General features: G+C 51.4%; 4 protein-coding genes and 1 non-coding gene across 5 annotated transcripts; 3 read left to right on the top strand and 2 right to left on the bottom strand.

Moving 5' to 3' along the window:
• Positions 1-216: 216 nt before the first annotated feature.
• SMAC4_04741 (uncharacterized protein) lies at positions 217-1,111 on the top strand (the record flags this gene model as incomplete). The annotated part of the gene is made up of 2 exons (XM_003346520.2): positions 217-475; positions 587-1,111. 2 exons carry the CDS (start codon positions 217-219, stop codon positions 943-945), a joined length of 618 nt encoding a protein of 205 aa, XP_003346568.2. The 3' UTR covers positions 946-1,111.
• Positions 1,112-1,550: 439 nt separating this feature from the next.
• SMAC4_13501 lies at positions 1,551-1,641 on the bottom strand. Its single transcript is given in 2 exon segments — positions 1,551-1,592; positions 1,604-1,641. It is a non-coding gene; the product is annotated as a tRNA-Leu (tRNA).
• A 1,418-nt stretch (positions 1,642-3,059) lies between these two features.
• SMAC4_04740 (uncharacterized protein) lies at positions 3,060-5,582 on the top strand. Its single transcript, XM_003346519.2, has 3 exons — positions 3,060-3,108; positions 3,178-3,264; positions 3,429-5,582. Exons 1-3 carry the CDS (start codon positions 3,067-3,069, stop codon positions 5,322-5,324), a joined length of 2,025 nt encoding a protein of 674 aa, XP_003346567.2. The 5' UTR covers positions 3,060-3,066; the 3' UTR covers positions 5,325-5,582.
• Positions 5,583-5,660: 78 nt separating this feature from the next.
• On the bottom strand, positions 5,661-7,820 carry SMAC4_04739 (uncharacterized protein). Its single transcript, XM_003346518.2, has 5 exons — positions 7,428-7,820; positions 7,038-7,352; positions 6,866-6,959; positions 6,020-6,758; positions 5,661-5,943 (listed from the first exon to the last, which is right to left on the bottom strand). The coding sequence occupies exons 1-5, from the start codon at positions 7,536-7,538 to the stop codon at positions 5,829-5,831; spliced, it is 1,374 nt and encodes a 457-aa protein (XP_003346566.1). The 5' UTR covers positions 7,539-7,820; the 3' UTR covers positions 5,661-5,828.
• A 939-nt stretch (positions 7,821-8,759) lies between these two features.
• Positions 8,760-12,106, top strand: SMAC4_04738 (uncharacterized protein). The gene is made up of 2 exons (XM_003346517.2): positions 8,760-9,551; positions 9,615-12,106. The coding sequence occupies exons 1-2, from the start codon at positions 8,817-8,819 to the stop codon at positions 12,003-12,005; spliced, it is 3,126 nt and encodes a 1,041-aa protein (XP_003346565.1). The 5' UTR covers positions 8,760-8,816; the 3' UTR covers positions 12,006-12,106.
• The last annotated feature ends 30 nt before the right edge of the window (positions 12,107-12,136 follow it).

The raw sequence follows: 12,136 nt of genomic DNA, 5'->3' as shown, positions 1-12,136 counted from the left end.
GGGGCCCAGGCGGCGTAGAGACGGGAAACACCAAGCATCACCTCGACGGCGAAGTAAACTAACTCGATGTCTCCATCAACAACCGAATGTCGCCATGGAGACCCATGTCCTAGAATAGAGTAGCCAACTTGACTTTAGCTCGATCACCTTGGTACATACGACTTTGATTACTTGTCAACATTACTTGTCTCGACGGCAAACATATAAACCGACCCTATGTCCCTGATATTACGGCCTTCTTTTCTGTCTTTACAACACATCCTCAACAAGCCCAGCACAAAACATCACTTTCACCAACAACTACCACGCTTCATTATCACTCCAAGCTATCGAAAACAACAACACCACTTCTTTACCTCATCACCAACAACCTTCAAAATGTCTGCCACCGACGCTACCGCTAAGACCTTCTTCTCCTCCCCCAAGTTCGCCGTAGTCGGCGCCAGCACCAACACCGAGAAGTTCGGCTACAAGGGTTCGTTTCGTCCTCTTCCTCCCCACACCCCATTTTCCTATATCACCAACTGCCCCATCTCATCTCATACTCGCATCCTCCACCCGCACTAAACTAACATCCATCACACAGTCTTCAAATGGTACGCAGACCGCGACCTCCCCGCCACTCCCATCAACCCTCAAGGCGCCGCCTTGACCGTCAACGGGCAATCCTACCCCGCCATCAAGTCCCTCTCGGCGCTTGAATCCCCCAAGGAGACTTCGGTTTCCATCATCACCGGTCCCGCCATCACCCTCAAGACTCTCCAGGAGGCCAAGGAGTTGGGAGTCCCTGCTGTCTGGCTTCAGCCCGGTACTTATAATGATGAGGTTTTGGCGTATGCGAACGAGAACTTCGGCACGGTGGTTGTGGGTAAGGGAGGATGGGGAGGCGAGGGGTGGTGTGTGCTTGTTGATGGGGAGAGGAGTTTGGGCGCTGCTAGGCTTTAGGTCTAGGTTGAAGCAGATGCCGGGTCTACTTTTGGAGAGGTGATTGGGAGGCTGAATGGTTGTTATGAGGATATGATGATATGTTTTCTTTTGTTAGTTCAGTGTCTGATTACGGAGGTCTGGTTGAACTTGGGTATATAGAGAGTCAGTCTAACACTGCTTGTTTTGGTGGCTTTGAGACCTTTGGTCAACTTTCCTGTGTCTTTTGATATCCGCTTTATGTGCTTTCACTTTCGGAATAAACCATACCCTCTCAGATCTTGAATACGCCTCCTAAGATTCCAACAAAATGTTGTCAGTCGCTTGATGGACAATCCCACGTATTTCACTCGGGACATTTGGCAGAGGCTTAGATAGCGTGTGTAGAAGCCGAGACAAGCAGAGTGGGAAAAGGCTAATTAAATATGCCATGACAATCGTGTTTGCACCATCCATAGCTGTTCCCGATTTGATTAGATGCCTCAAATTCCTACTTCAGCCCAATCGACAAATGCACTAACTAACGTCCCCGTTAATTCTCCCGTCTGCTCAAGATAAAAAAAACAAAAAAAAAACAAAGGATGACAGTGGGTTACCGAGATGTAAAAAAACCAGCAAAAGTTTAGTGACAAGAGTGGGATTCGAACCCACGCCCTTTCGGACTGCGATACTCAGGAATCCTGAACACAGCGCCTTAGACCGCTCGGCCATCTTGCCTATTGATGATTATTGTTAGTAATTGCAGATTATAAAATTATAAGGAACACGTACAATATGCGTTAAGGTTTGGTGAAAGTCAAGTGGAGTGCGCTGGCAATCCAAGAGAGGAAAAGAATATGGAAGTTAACGACGCACGATTCGATTCCTTGGGTTCTCATGTCTGCTCATCTGGTTTCGTCTTAAATGATAAAACTCCTGACCTTTGATCCGATCCAGTTGTCGAGAATAAATCCAACATGATGCAGCCTCGGCCATCACTGCGCATCGAGAGCCCCCTAACCCTTCCCCGTCCCTCCATCAGCTGCTTTCCATCTCCCCAGCCCCCCCAGCTGTCTCAGCCATGCGACGAAGGACGGCACCGCACCTTTGCAACATCCACTTCATACCAAAATACCCTCGAAAAGCCGCCCATACCTACTGCCATCTGGCTCCAGACAGTCGCTACTGACACCTCATATCAACGAGATTGAGAATGCACACGAAGTTACAAATGCTATTCCAGACAAGCCTGGTCGAGAAAGAACACAAGGAAAACAGCCAACTTCACCTTACCCGTCAATAAGCGGCGGGTAGTCTAAAATAGAGCGAGAAAGACGCGTGGCAGTGGATCCTGGAAATGGTGGAAAGAGCCGTCCCTGCCGACATTTGATACCCGGGGGACAAGGACGGGGCCGGAACGAGGTGCAGGAACATGACCAGGGGTCCGGCAATCGTTCGTCAACCATCGGAGCGAAGCCCGGACAAGAAGCGCCCGAAGTCGGGGACAAGCGTGATCTGCCATAAGAGCTATCCTAAAGATATCTTAGTCGCCTTCCACTTCCCCTCATCACTCGTTCGCTGTCCGGTTTCTTTCAATGATAACGCCCAGACAGACATCCACCATCTCTCAACCACCTGTGAAAGTCTCCTCATTACCACAAGTCTCAATTCACTTCTCGATTATCAAATTGTACATTTCGCTTTGCTACCCAGGCCTTGGCATTGTGGCTTGAAAGGCCCCCGATTGACCCCCAACTTCCACTCCCACCAGAAGAATCCAGATTATACCGAAGCTGTGCAGTGTACAACTGGAACACGATGAGCCTCTCTTCAGCTTGGTTTCAGCTCCCGTTGATCCGATACGTCTAGTGGACCAACCCCACTCGTCGATGCACACCCGCATCGAGCTAACTACAGCGTCGGGACCATCACCATTGGCTACGACAGACGGCCTTATCAGTCAATTATCTCTACCGCCTGGCCTAGATATCACTGACACTAACGGTTTAGTCTTTCTTTAACGTTGAACCCCTCGTCCCTGTCACCTTGGTGTGTCCATAGCGATCCTGTAGTTCGGGACGAGGGTGGCATGTGCCATGGCATGGATTGGTCGTATTCTCGCTCCTATCCACCCTCAACACCGCCTGGATCACTTCGACCACAATGTCCATCTTCCAGATCTCTTCTCACAACTTGGACAAGCCAGTATCCGACAACTACTTGTGCAATAGTTGAGGCAAAATAGCCTCGAAAGGTGACCCAAAGCAATACTAGAACCGACTGAGCATGGCGCAAACTCGTGCTCCGATGAAGAATAGACAGAAGTCCAGGAGCGGTTGTCGGACGTGCAAGATCAGACGCGTAAGTGGTCTTGCCTCCTATTATCTTCCAATATTACCTTTCATGCCGTATCACTTTGAAGTTGTGGATAACAACTATGACCGACGCAGAGCCGAGTGTACTGACTCCCGTGGAGATAGCTACGATGCGATGAAACGAAACCAGGATGCCGGAACTGTGCCCAGAAAGGGTTCGAATGTCCTGGCTATCAGCAGCGTCTGCAGTGGTCTACCAAGCACGAAGTTGCTCTTCCAGCCAAGCCTCTTGAGCCAGAGAATTTTACACAACTTGTCACCGCCGCATCCGCCTCCATTGCCCCATCCAAGGAAAAACCACCGTTGAGTGATGTCCAGAATCATCCCAGGCCTACTACCAAAGCGCCTGCTGCTCAGACACCGCCTGTAAACCATGCAGAGACACCACCGCCATCAGCATCTTTCTCGACGCCATCTATATTCTCTTCGCCCCTACGCTTACCCGGGACTCCTGCCGAAGAACAAGATGGCTTATACTCTCCGATCACTACACAATGCTCTCAAGACAACCGTACCTATTCCCAATCCAGTCAAACCTTGGCTCTCACCCAACCAGTCGTGGACATCCGCTCCTTCCTCATCGAACACTGGTTCAAATCCGTTTGCACCTCTTGGTCCGCCTACGACTCCGCCTCTAACCCTTACCGCCGTCTAACCTCCGTCCTCTGGAACTCCTCTCCGCCCGTTTTCTACGCTCTGCAAAGCATATCCGCTGCATCTCTAGTTGAAAAGCTTCCGGCCGTTATGCGCGAGACAGCCCGCATGGCGCCCCGTCTCGCAACCGAGGCCATCAAAGCCGAGCTCGTCAGCTTCTTCAACGGCCAGCACTGCGCCGTATTTCCGCGTGGCCTTTTGCTTTCGCTCTTCTGCATGAGCTCGTCCATGTGCTGGATGGAAGCCCGGCAGCTGGGACAGCAATATCTCCGGCAAGCTCGGGGCGTCCTGCAAGCCCTGAACAGCTGGACGTTGAGTCCTGAAGACCAGGAACTGCTTGATTTCTTCAACGGCTGCCTCATCTACGAAGAGATGCTGCGTAGCGTGGTAAGTGACGACGAGGACGACTTCCGAAACATGCTCAGCTGGCCGGACCCGCCTCTACCCACGGGCCAAGGCACTCTCATCCCGTCGACACCCCACCCCTGGACAGGCGTCTCAGCGGACGTGTTTCGATTATTTGGCAAAGCCATCGCGCTGTGTCGACGCTCGCGCAGTCGATGGCGACATAACGACGGGACGACGATGCGGGTCCTGCAGAGCGCAATGAAAGATATCGAAGAAGCTACCCGCATCGAAGAGGCGCTGTTGGCTATTGACGTACCCGCCGACGGCGACGGCGACGACCACGGCGATCCTACCTCTACAGATCTAACCCGTAACGGCAGACACACCGATAACACCACCACTACCCCAAATATAACACAAGACCTCTGCCTCGCCACCGAGACCTACCGCCTTTGTTCGCTCCTGCAACTCTATGAGTCGTTTCCCGATCTAGTCGCCAAGCGAATACCCGACCTCGGTTTTAGTGATGGAGGAGACGTGCCAGACCCAGCGATAATCTGGACAAAATGGGTATCGCCCCTAGCATTACACGTCACCGAGATCTTGGACCGGATACCAGCGAGCAGTCTGCGGTGTATCCAACCTTTACTGTGTCTCTGCGCGGGAAGCGGGTTGAGGTTCGATAGTAAGACGGCAATGGGGCAGGGGGAGTATAGTTATTTGTTGAGTTTGGAGTCTTCGGCGGATATGAGTTTGGAGATGGGGGTGGGGTTGAACGGGCTGGGGATTCCGGGGCTGTCTGCTACGACGACAACGACGAGTGAAACTTCCGAGGATACGGCATTCAAGATATCGCAGGCTCGGTCTATCTTGATTGACAGATTGGGTCAGCTGGAACTGTCGTTGCCACCTAAGCCGATAGGGGTCGCGAAACAGTTGCTGCATGCGGTGTGGAGTGCGTACGATGAGGAGATTGATACGCCTAGGAGAACACATTGGCTTGATGTGATGAGTCGGACGGGGTTGCATAGTTTGTTTGGGTGATGGAGGAAAATGCTTTGGGGCCTTTGAAAGCCAGATAGAAAGTAGCCTCTAGTTGACCCAAGAATTGTGAAGAGGACGGAGGATGGTTGTTTTCCTTCGGGTTGATCGAATTTACGGTCTAATCTGGTCTGTTTGTTGGCTCGTAACCTAAGGTCAACTTCCTTAAACCTTTTCATACCTGACTAATTCATACATCTTGTCCTATCCTCGAAGCCATATCCAACTTCGATATGCTTATTCCAATTCCGAACATGTCATGTTGAGTCTCGTTAATCCATTCCCAATCGGCATAGAAGCATTCCAATACGTTCTTATGATCCTATCAGCTTTAGGCTAGCTCAGAATGGATTCCACCTAGAATACTGCGAGTATCAAGCTAATAAACAAACCAGCATTGAATTGTAATATCACTCTCGACTGCTCAGATGTCTATAATAACGCTATTTTTCTAACTACACCTCTTGAGCTCCTTGGATGTAAACTCCCAACGAACTGCCCTAGCCTTCACTCTAAAGAAATATTTCCCTTGTTAGTAGGAGTGTAATCAACTTCATCAGGATATTCCAGGTTACCCAAGAACTCCTCAACCTCGTTCATATCAAGGCCTTGGCTAATGTGTCTGTAATCACGAAATCAGTCAGTATCCAATGAGGTCCGTGACAGACGAAAACGAAAACGAGCGACAGGGAACTTACTTATCAACAGCCAAAACCTCAAGGCCCGGAACGCAATCAATCAAAGCAATGATCATATACGACCCGCAAAACGCCCACGTAAACCCAACAATGGCCTCAACCATCTGCACCCACAGTTGCCGTACGTTTCCGTCGAAGAAAACTCCACCAGCGACTTCCACGCCACCATACGCAGCCACCTCCTTCTTCGCAAACAGTCCCGTCATAATGGTAGCAGCCACACCACCAATGCAGTGTGTAGCAAAGGTATCACCGTTATCAACCCACCGCCAATGATGCGCAAACTTGGTAAACTTGATCCTCAACGCCTGGCGACACAGCGTAGCCCCAAAGACACCGAAGAAGAAGGCGGTCGGCATATCGATGAACCCAGCCGAGGGCGTGATCATGACAAGACCGGAGATGGCGCCCATGAAGGTCGAGTCGATGGACCACTTGCCCGTCTCGTAGAAGGTGAAGAGGTTCCAGGTCAGGGCACCCGAGGCGGCGCACAGGTTGGTGACGCAGAGGGCCATGACGGACTGGAAGTTGAGGGACAGGGTGGTGCCGGCATCGAAGGCAAGCCAGGAACCCCAGATGATGATCAGGGACAAAAGCTGGAAGAAGGAGTTGCCTGGCCGGTGGATGCGAATGTGGGTGGGCGTGCGGATGTCGGACTTACGCGAGCGGAAGAGCGGGTAGGAAAGGTAGATGCTGATGGCGGTAGCGGTGGCACCGGAGCAGACGTGGACGGGGGTCCCTGTATGATTGGGGGATTTTGGTTAGTGGCTGTGCTCGAGTGTCAAGACTTGAATGCTGGTTTTTTTTTTTTTTTTTTTTTTTTTTTTTTTGGGAACGTCGATTTACCTCCTGCGAAGTCCAAAACGCCCAAACCCTCTCCGAGAAAGCCTCCGCCCCATACCATATGTGCCAGCGGGCAGTAGATAAATGTCGCCCAGAGCTATTCAAAGTGGAGTCATTAGCAAATTATTCTTTCTTCACCTTGGAAGCATTCCAAGTCACAATGCGGATCACTCACGAAGATAAACGGAATAACCGGCAACAGCCTCCCCCTCTCACAGAACCCGCCCACAGCAATGGCGCAAACCGTTGCCTCAAAGACCAACTGGAACTCGCTGAACAGGATTGCCGGAATTGTCCCAACTGGCTCGGAAAGCACTCCCTTATGGAAGAAGTGCTTGAGAGAACCAAAGAACCAACCGCCTTCGCCATAAGCTAGTGTGTATCCGACAATAAACCATTGGATCGAGCAAGTCGCAATAGTGAGGATCGAAGGCATGGCAGCGTGGAGGGCGTTGCGCTTCCATGTGTATCCCGAGTAGGCTATGCCAACCTGTTGGTAAAGCAGAAGTGGTAAGTATGGTGTTCATCTTTTCAGAGTGGGTTGGGAGAAGAGAGGGTCTCTTACGGTGGGTACAATGGTCCAGCAGATGACGGTGCAGATGAGGACGAAGAGAGTGTCTGTCTTGTCGCAAGCCTCCCAGGCTGCGAGGACGGGTGATACCGCCACCTCTGGCATCTTGAGCGTGTGTCTTGTGAATCGCTTGGAAATCTAAGAATCAACGGCGTAGGTAGAGAAGAGGTAGATGAGCCACATAGGAACAGAGATTGGACCGGAGAGCAGCTATATCAAAACTTCTCATCTCCCATTGACCCATCCTATCGACACGTGAACTCGCTAACCAACTTATCCAGCTCCCACTTCATTGCCATTTTCATATAAGCTGTACGGTGATGCTCGCGGATGATAAGCTGGGGGTAGATAATCCCGGGGGAAGTGTTACCAAACCCAGAAAAGCAACTGGAAGCGGTTAGATAAGGAATGGCAGACAAAGTAATGGCAACACTAACAGATAAGAGCTTCACATTCAAGACAGTGCTGGGGTAGCATTGAACTGGCTGACTGGCGGCGCCAACCAACCAAGACATTCCGTGCAACGTGAATTGCAGCAAAGCTTGTGAAGGAGCATTGATGGAGGGGCTCCGAATTGGCCATGTCTCGGAAAGGAATCCGTATGCAGGTCGAGGTGTCTGTAGTTGTGACGATCTGGAGAGGATCTAGGGCCTGCACTTTTTGTCCTAAAAGGGTTTAGCTTGGGGGTATGTTAGACGGGAGGGCGATCCTTTGGCGGCAACGGGCCGTCCGGAGTGACAACGCCGCGGATGGTAAGGTCAAAGCCAAGCCAAGGGGAAAGACCTCACGAGAGTTTCCGTGAAGATGCTTCTCGGTTTGGTGAGCTCTCAAAGGCTCGGTTTTGTCGGATTGTTGACGGTTGGATTTGGGTGTGAGATATCCTGGTCTCTGAGACGACGAGAGGCAATGGATGCCATCCCTGTATCAGTTATTGGTCTTGTACCAGATACGTGAAAAAGAAAAACGACTCTGGAGGATACTTACTTTGCTGAAGAGGAGTCAGAAATTTCAGTTGGAGGGCACAGGTGATGTCCAAAGTGTGGGAGGCGTGAAGAATATTCCGGCTCCCGCTTTGCTCTTTCCTCCGTCAACGGGAACGCGCAAAGGACGTATGGTGGAAGTGAGGAAGGTGCGTGGTATCGCTCCTTCCTACTGACCACTGCAGCAAGGTGCAGGCTGCGAAATGAGATGCGGAGACAGAGTTTTCGAAACGTTGCGAGTGACGGAACACATGTGTGGACAATCTCTCACCACAACATGCTTCTGTGCCACTGATCTGTGATGCTCTTCTGACATCTTTATCCACGCCGGCACCACTCATCCACCATCTTTAAAGCATTTATACCCAGCGGACGAGACAGTTGACGATCGCAAGACCAGAAGATGGACCCCGAGACCACTGTCGATCTAATCTCTTCGAATGATTCTTTGCATACCAATGTGCGCACACCAACAAGTGACTGTGATCAGCCGGTCTCGGACGGTCCAGATGCAGATGAGTACGCGCGGAACCACGGCCTTAGCATTGATAGCTTGAATTCAGATCCATGGAAGGGTTTGCTTGAGCGAGATGATCGCATTGCGGTAACCCTCATCCAGACCGACTTTGGTGATCTGATCGAGTCCGAAAGGCGCCTTGAAGAGCTCGCTTTTAGGTCTATCCTCGAAAAAGCAGAGCAATGGTCTGTTTCAGCAGAGTCCCTTACAATCCTTCAGCAAGTCTGCAAGCCCTGCACAGACCGGGAGGTGGCAGCTCATATGGCAGAACTGTGCTTCACAGATACTGGCGAGCTGAAGAAGCTCAAGGTCGAGCAACCTGCTCTGCGGAGTGATCACCAGGCGGACTGCAGAAGGCTGGAGAGACGAGTCAAGGCCTTTCAAAAAGTCCTGCTAGAAGATCATCATCTTCCGTTGCATCCGGTCGACGTTGAGCAAGGGGAAGGACTCAAGTTTCCTGAAAGCGCGCGGAAAGGGGACGAGGCACTCATGAATAGTCTTTCAAAGGAGACAATCGAAGTCACCAAGGACACACTGATGTTCTTGGTCCAGGGCCTCAAGGCTGATTGGAGCGATGATGAGCAACGTGAACTAATGGAAGACATCTCAACATACACAGGGGTATGTAACATCGAAGTGGTTATCCGTCAAGTACCACACAGAACATGAACTGACATGACTTAGTTGAACCGAGTAGAGTATGTGACTCCTCCACTCAGCCCTCGAATGCAGCCCGAACAAGAGTATTTCGTCCCGGATGACCAAGATTGCGCGATCCCAATCCTATCCGACCCAAACTCTTCTTTGAGCACCGAGTTAGAGGCACTAGAAGGGAAGATCTTGTCCAAGGACAACAACTTCTGGAGCGACATTGCTTCCCAGCAACCCAAGTCACCGGACAGATACGATGATATCGACATATCGGGAATGATAAGAGCCGGAGAACTCTCAGTGCCAAAATCGCCTTCATCTTCCCCGGAATTGATTCCCCGGGACTTCAAGATAGAAGTTCCTCTGTTGCCGGATGACAGCATCGTTCTTGCAGGCAACGTGCCTTCCCGCGTCCTGCTCCCTGAGGATCTGGAAGTGGCCAAGAACCTCATGACCAACGAGACAATTCCAGGCGAAGCGGGTGTATTGGATGGACGACTGAACGAGTTCTTTGAAGAGACCGCAACAAGAGTGATGCGCACTGCTGAGCAGGAGCAACTTCAGCCACTTGATGCAACGGCACGCGTCACCACTCCAGTGATGGATTTCTCCATGCCTCTCTATGAATGGGACGAACAGCTATGGACTCCCCAGGTCATGTTCGAATGGATACAGAAAACGACACACGTTGACTGGAAGGGCCTCAAGTGGCAGAAGAACAACCTCAAGGAGCAGAAGATGGTATGGGCTCCCTTGGCCCACATGGCGGAGAAGCAATTGATAGCAGAGGCGGTCGAGGTTGTTCCAAACGTTCTTGCTTTCTTTTTGGACGAACCGCGGGAAGCAGAGATACAAACCAGTGCCGATTTCGTCCACACACAACCCGGGATGTTGTTCCTGCGTAGGAACGAAAATGATGAAGACGAAATCCTTGAGGAGAGACCAAGGGAGCCCAGTGCATCCCCTCCATCAACGGAACTGGTTCTTTCAAGTACGAGCATCACTACAACCCGTCCTTGCAGTAGGTCATCCCACATCTGTCAGGCCCAAGAATCCATAGATGTACAGACCAGGCCGAGTATTTCGCCATCCACTCTTTCCATCTTGCAACCTCAAGACCTGTCAAGCCTTCTGCGAGGAAAGAAGAGGCAGCTTGAACTTTTCCAACGGCATTCCTCACCAGTTGCCGGACCTTTGATCCGGGTCCTTGATGCGACCAACCAAGACCGTCCAAGTTCAACAAACGTACTGAGGGGATTTGAAAGCGAGTATACGGACTTCAGGGCGCTCGTGGAAAACTTTGTCGAGATGAACATGCCAAAGAAAGCCAAGCTCCGTCATAGCCGCTTCATCAACCAGCCGGCGCTGCCGCAACCACAACTTGCAGCCGTCTCCAACACGAAGCCCACGGAACCCAAGACTCAACCTGCGCCCGCACCCATTCCTGCTCTTTCTCCGGATATTGTCCCTCCTAAAGCGCCTCCTCGGATAATCATGTCTGCTGCGGTATCCAACATTATCACGAGCCACCTGGAGAAGCTGCTCATAGGCATTGGCCTCATCGAACGCGACTACGAGAGACTCAGACCAGAAATTGTGTCTCCCGGTAGTAAGCAGCCAAACTGTGACGAAGCCGACTTCGTCTTGTCCCCAGCCACAGGGATCATAATCACGACCATGGTAAAGCTGAGACAGAAACCCCTCCCGGTAACCCCAGGCCAACAGCAACAACAGCCGACATTCCGCAATGTAGTTGAGAACGTAGCCATGCGTCATGAACGGCTTATTGTCCTCATTTCAGAGGGGAACAAGCATAGCGAGACCATGAACCCGCTATCCCAATCTGATGCGAAAGCCCTCGCTGAGTTCCAGTGCTTCGCAGGTGGGCTACAGGCGCAGACTGACGTTCACGTCTTCTATGTTGGCGGAGGCACCGAGACGTTGGCCAAGTGGGTGGCGGCCATGGTATGCAATTATGGAACAGAAGCTGAAGAGTGGCAGAGCATACTGCTGCCTGTCGAAACCGGCTGGGAGCTTTTTCTGCGGAGAGCGGGGATGAACGTGTTTGCTGCGCAGGTCGTCCTTGGAATGCTTAAGGTTCCTGATGACGAGTTTGCGATCGGTGGAAAAGAGGGTAAGCTGTACGGCTTGCCGGCCTTCCTGATGATGTCGAGAGACGAGAGGGCTGAGAAGTTTGCGGATATATTTGGCGGTAGGAGGCTTCTGGATAGGGTGGGCACTCTGGTTGATGAGTCATGGGGAGATGGAAGCGTGATGGAGATGGACAACGGCGTGCTGAGTCAGGATAAGGAGGTTGTTGATGTTTTCAGTGATGATATCGAATTCTCTGACAGCTTGGGTCCAGATGAGCCCAAGGAGCAGTTCTCTGATGGTTTCAGCCAGGATTCTTCACCATGGGAGTGATAGGAGGCATGGCTGGCAACATGAAAAACCAGAACACTCACATTTTCTGATTGTGTTCACTTATGAAGAGACGCAAAACAGACGTTTGAGGCTTCGGCTATCACGACCTGCCATACAGAAACCAAATAGCA

Source organism: Sordaria macrospora, chromosome 3 (genome assembly GCF_033870435.1).
Source record: "Sordaria macrospora chromosome 3, complete sequence".
NCBI lineage: Eukaryota > Fungi > Ascomycota > Sordariomycetes > Sordariales > Sordariaceae > Sordaria > Sordaria macrospora.
Note: the sequence above shows the minus strand (reverse complement) of the source record. Positions and strands in the feature narration are given on the sequence as shown.

What these genes read in the sequence shown, in the direction of transcription:
- SMAC4_04739 (XM_003346518.2), bottom strand. Translation starts at nt 7,538, where the DNA reads ATGCCAGAGGTGGCGGTATCACCCGTCCTCGCAGCCTGGGAGGCTTGC. An exon ending in CGGTTATTCCGTTTATCTTC is followed by an intron (nt 6,960 to 7,037) that starts GTGAGTGATCCG and finishes CACTTTGAATAG; the next exon opens with CTCTGGGCGACATTTATCTA. An exon ending in GAGGTTTTGGCTGTTGATAA is followed by an intron (nt 5,944 to 6,019) that starts GTAAGTTCCCTG and finishes TCGTGATTACAG; the next exon opens with ACACATTAGCCAAGGCCTTG.
- SMAC4_04738 (XM_003346517.2), top strand. Translation starts at nt 8,817, where the DNA reads ATGGACCCCGAGACCACTGTCGATCTAATCTCTTCGAATGATTCTTTG. An exon ending in ACATCTCAACATACACAGGG is followed by an intron (nt 9,552 to 9,614) that starts GTATGTAACATC and finishes GACATGACTTAG; the next exon opens with TTGAACCGAGTAGAGTATGT.
- SMAC4_04740 (XM_003346519.2), top strand. Translation starts at nt 3,067, where the DNA reads ATGTCCATCTTCCAGATCTCTTCTCACAACTTGGACAAGCCA. An exon ending in CTCACAACTTGGACAAGCCA is followed by an intron (nt 3,109 to 3,177) that starts GTATCCGACAAC and finishes AAGCAATACTAG; the next exon opens with AACCGACTGAGCATGGCGCA. An exon ending in GGACGTGCAAGATCAGACGC is followed by an intron (nt 3,265 to 3,428) that starts GTAAGTGGTCTT and finishes AACTGTGCCCAG; the next exon opens with AAAGGGTTCGAATGTCCTGG.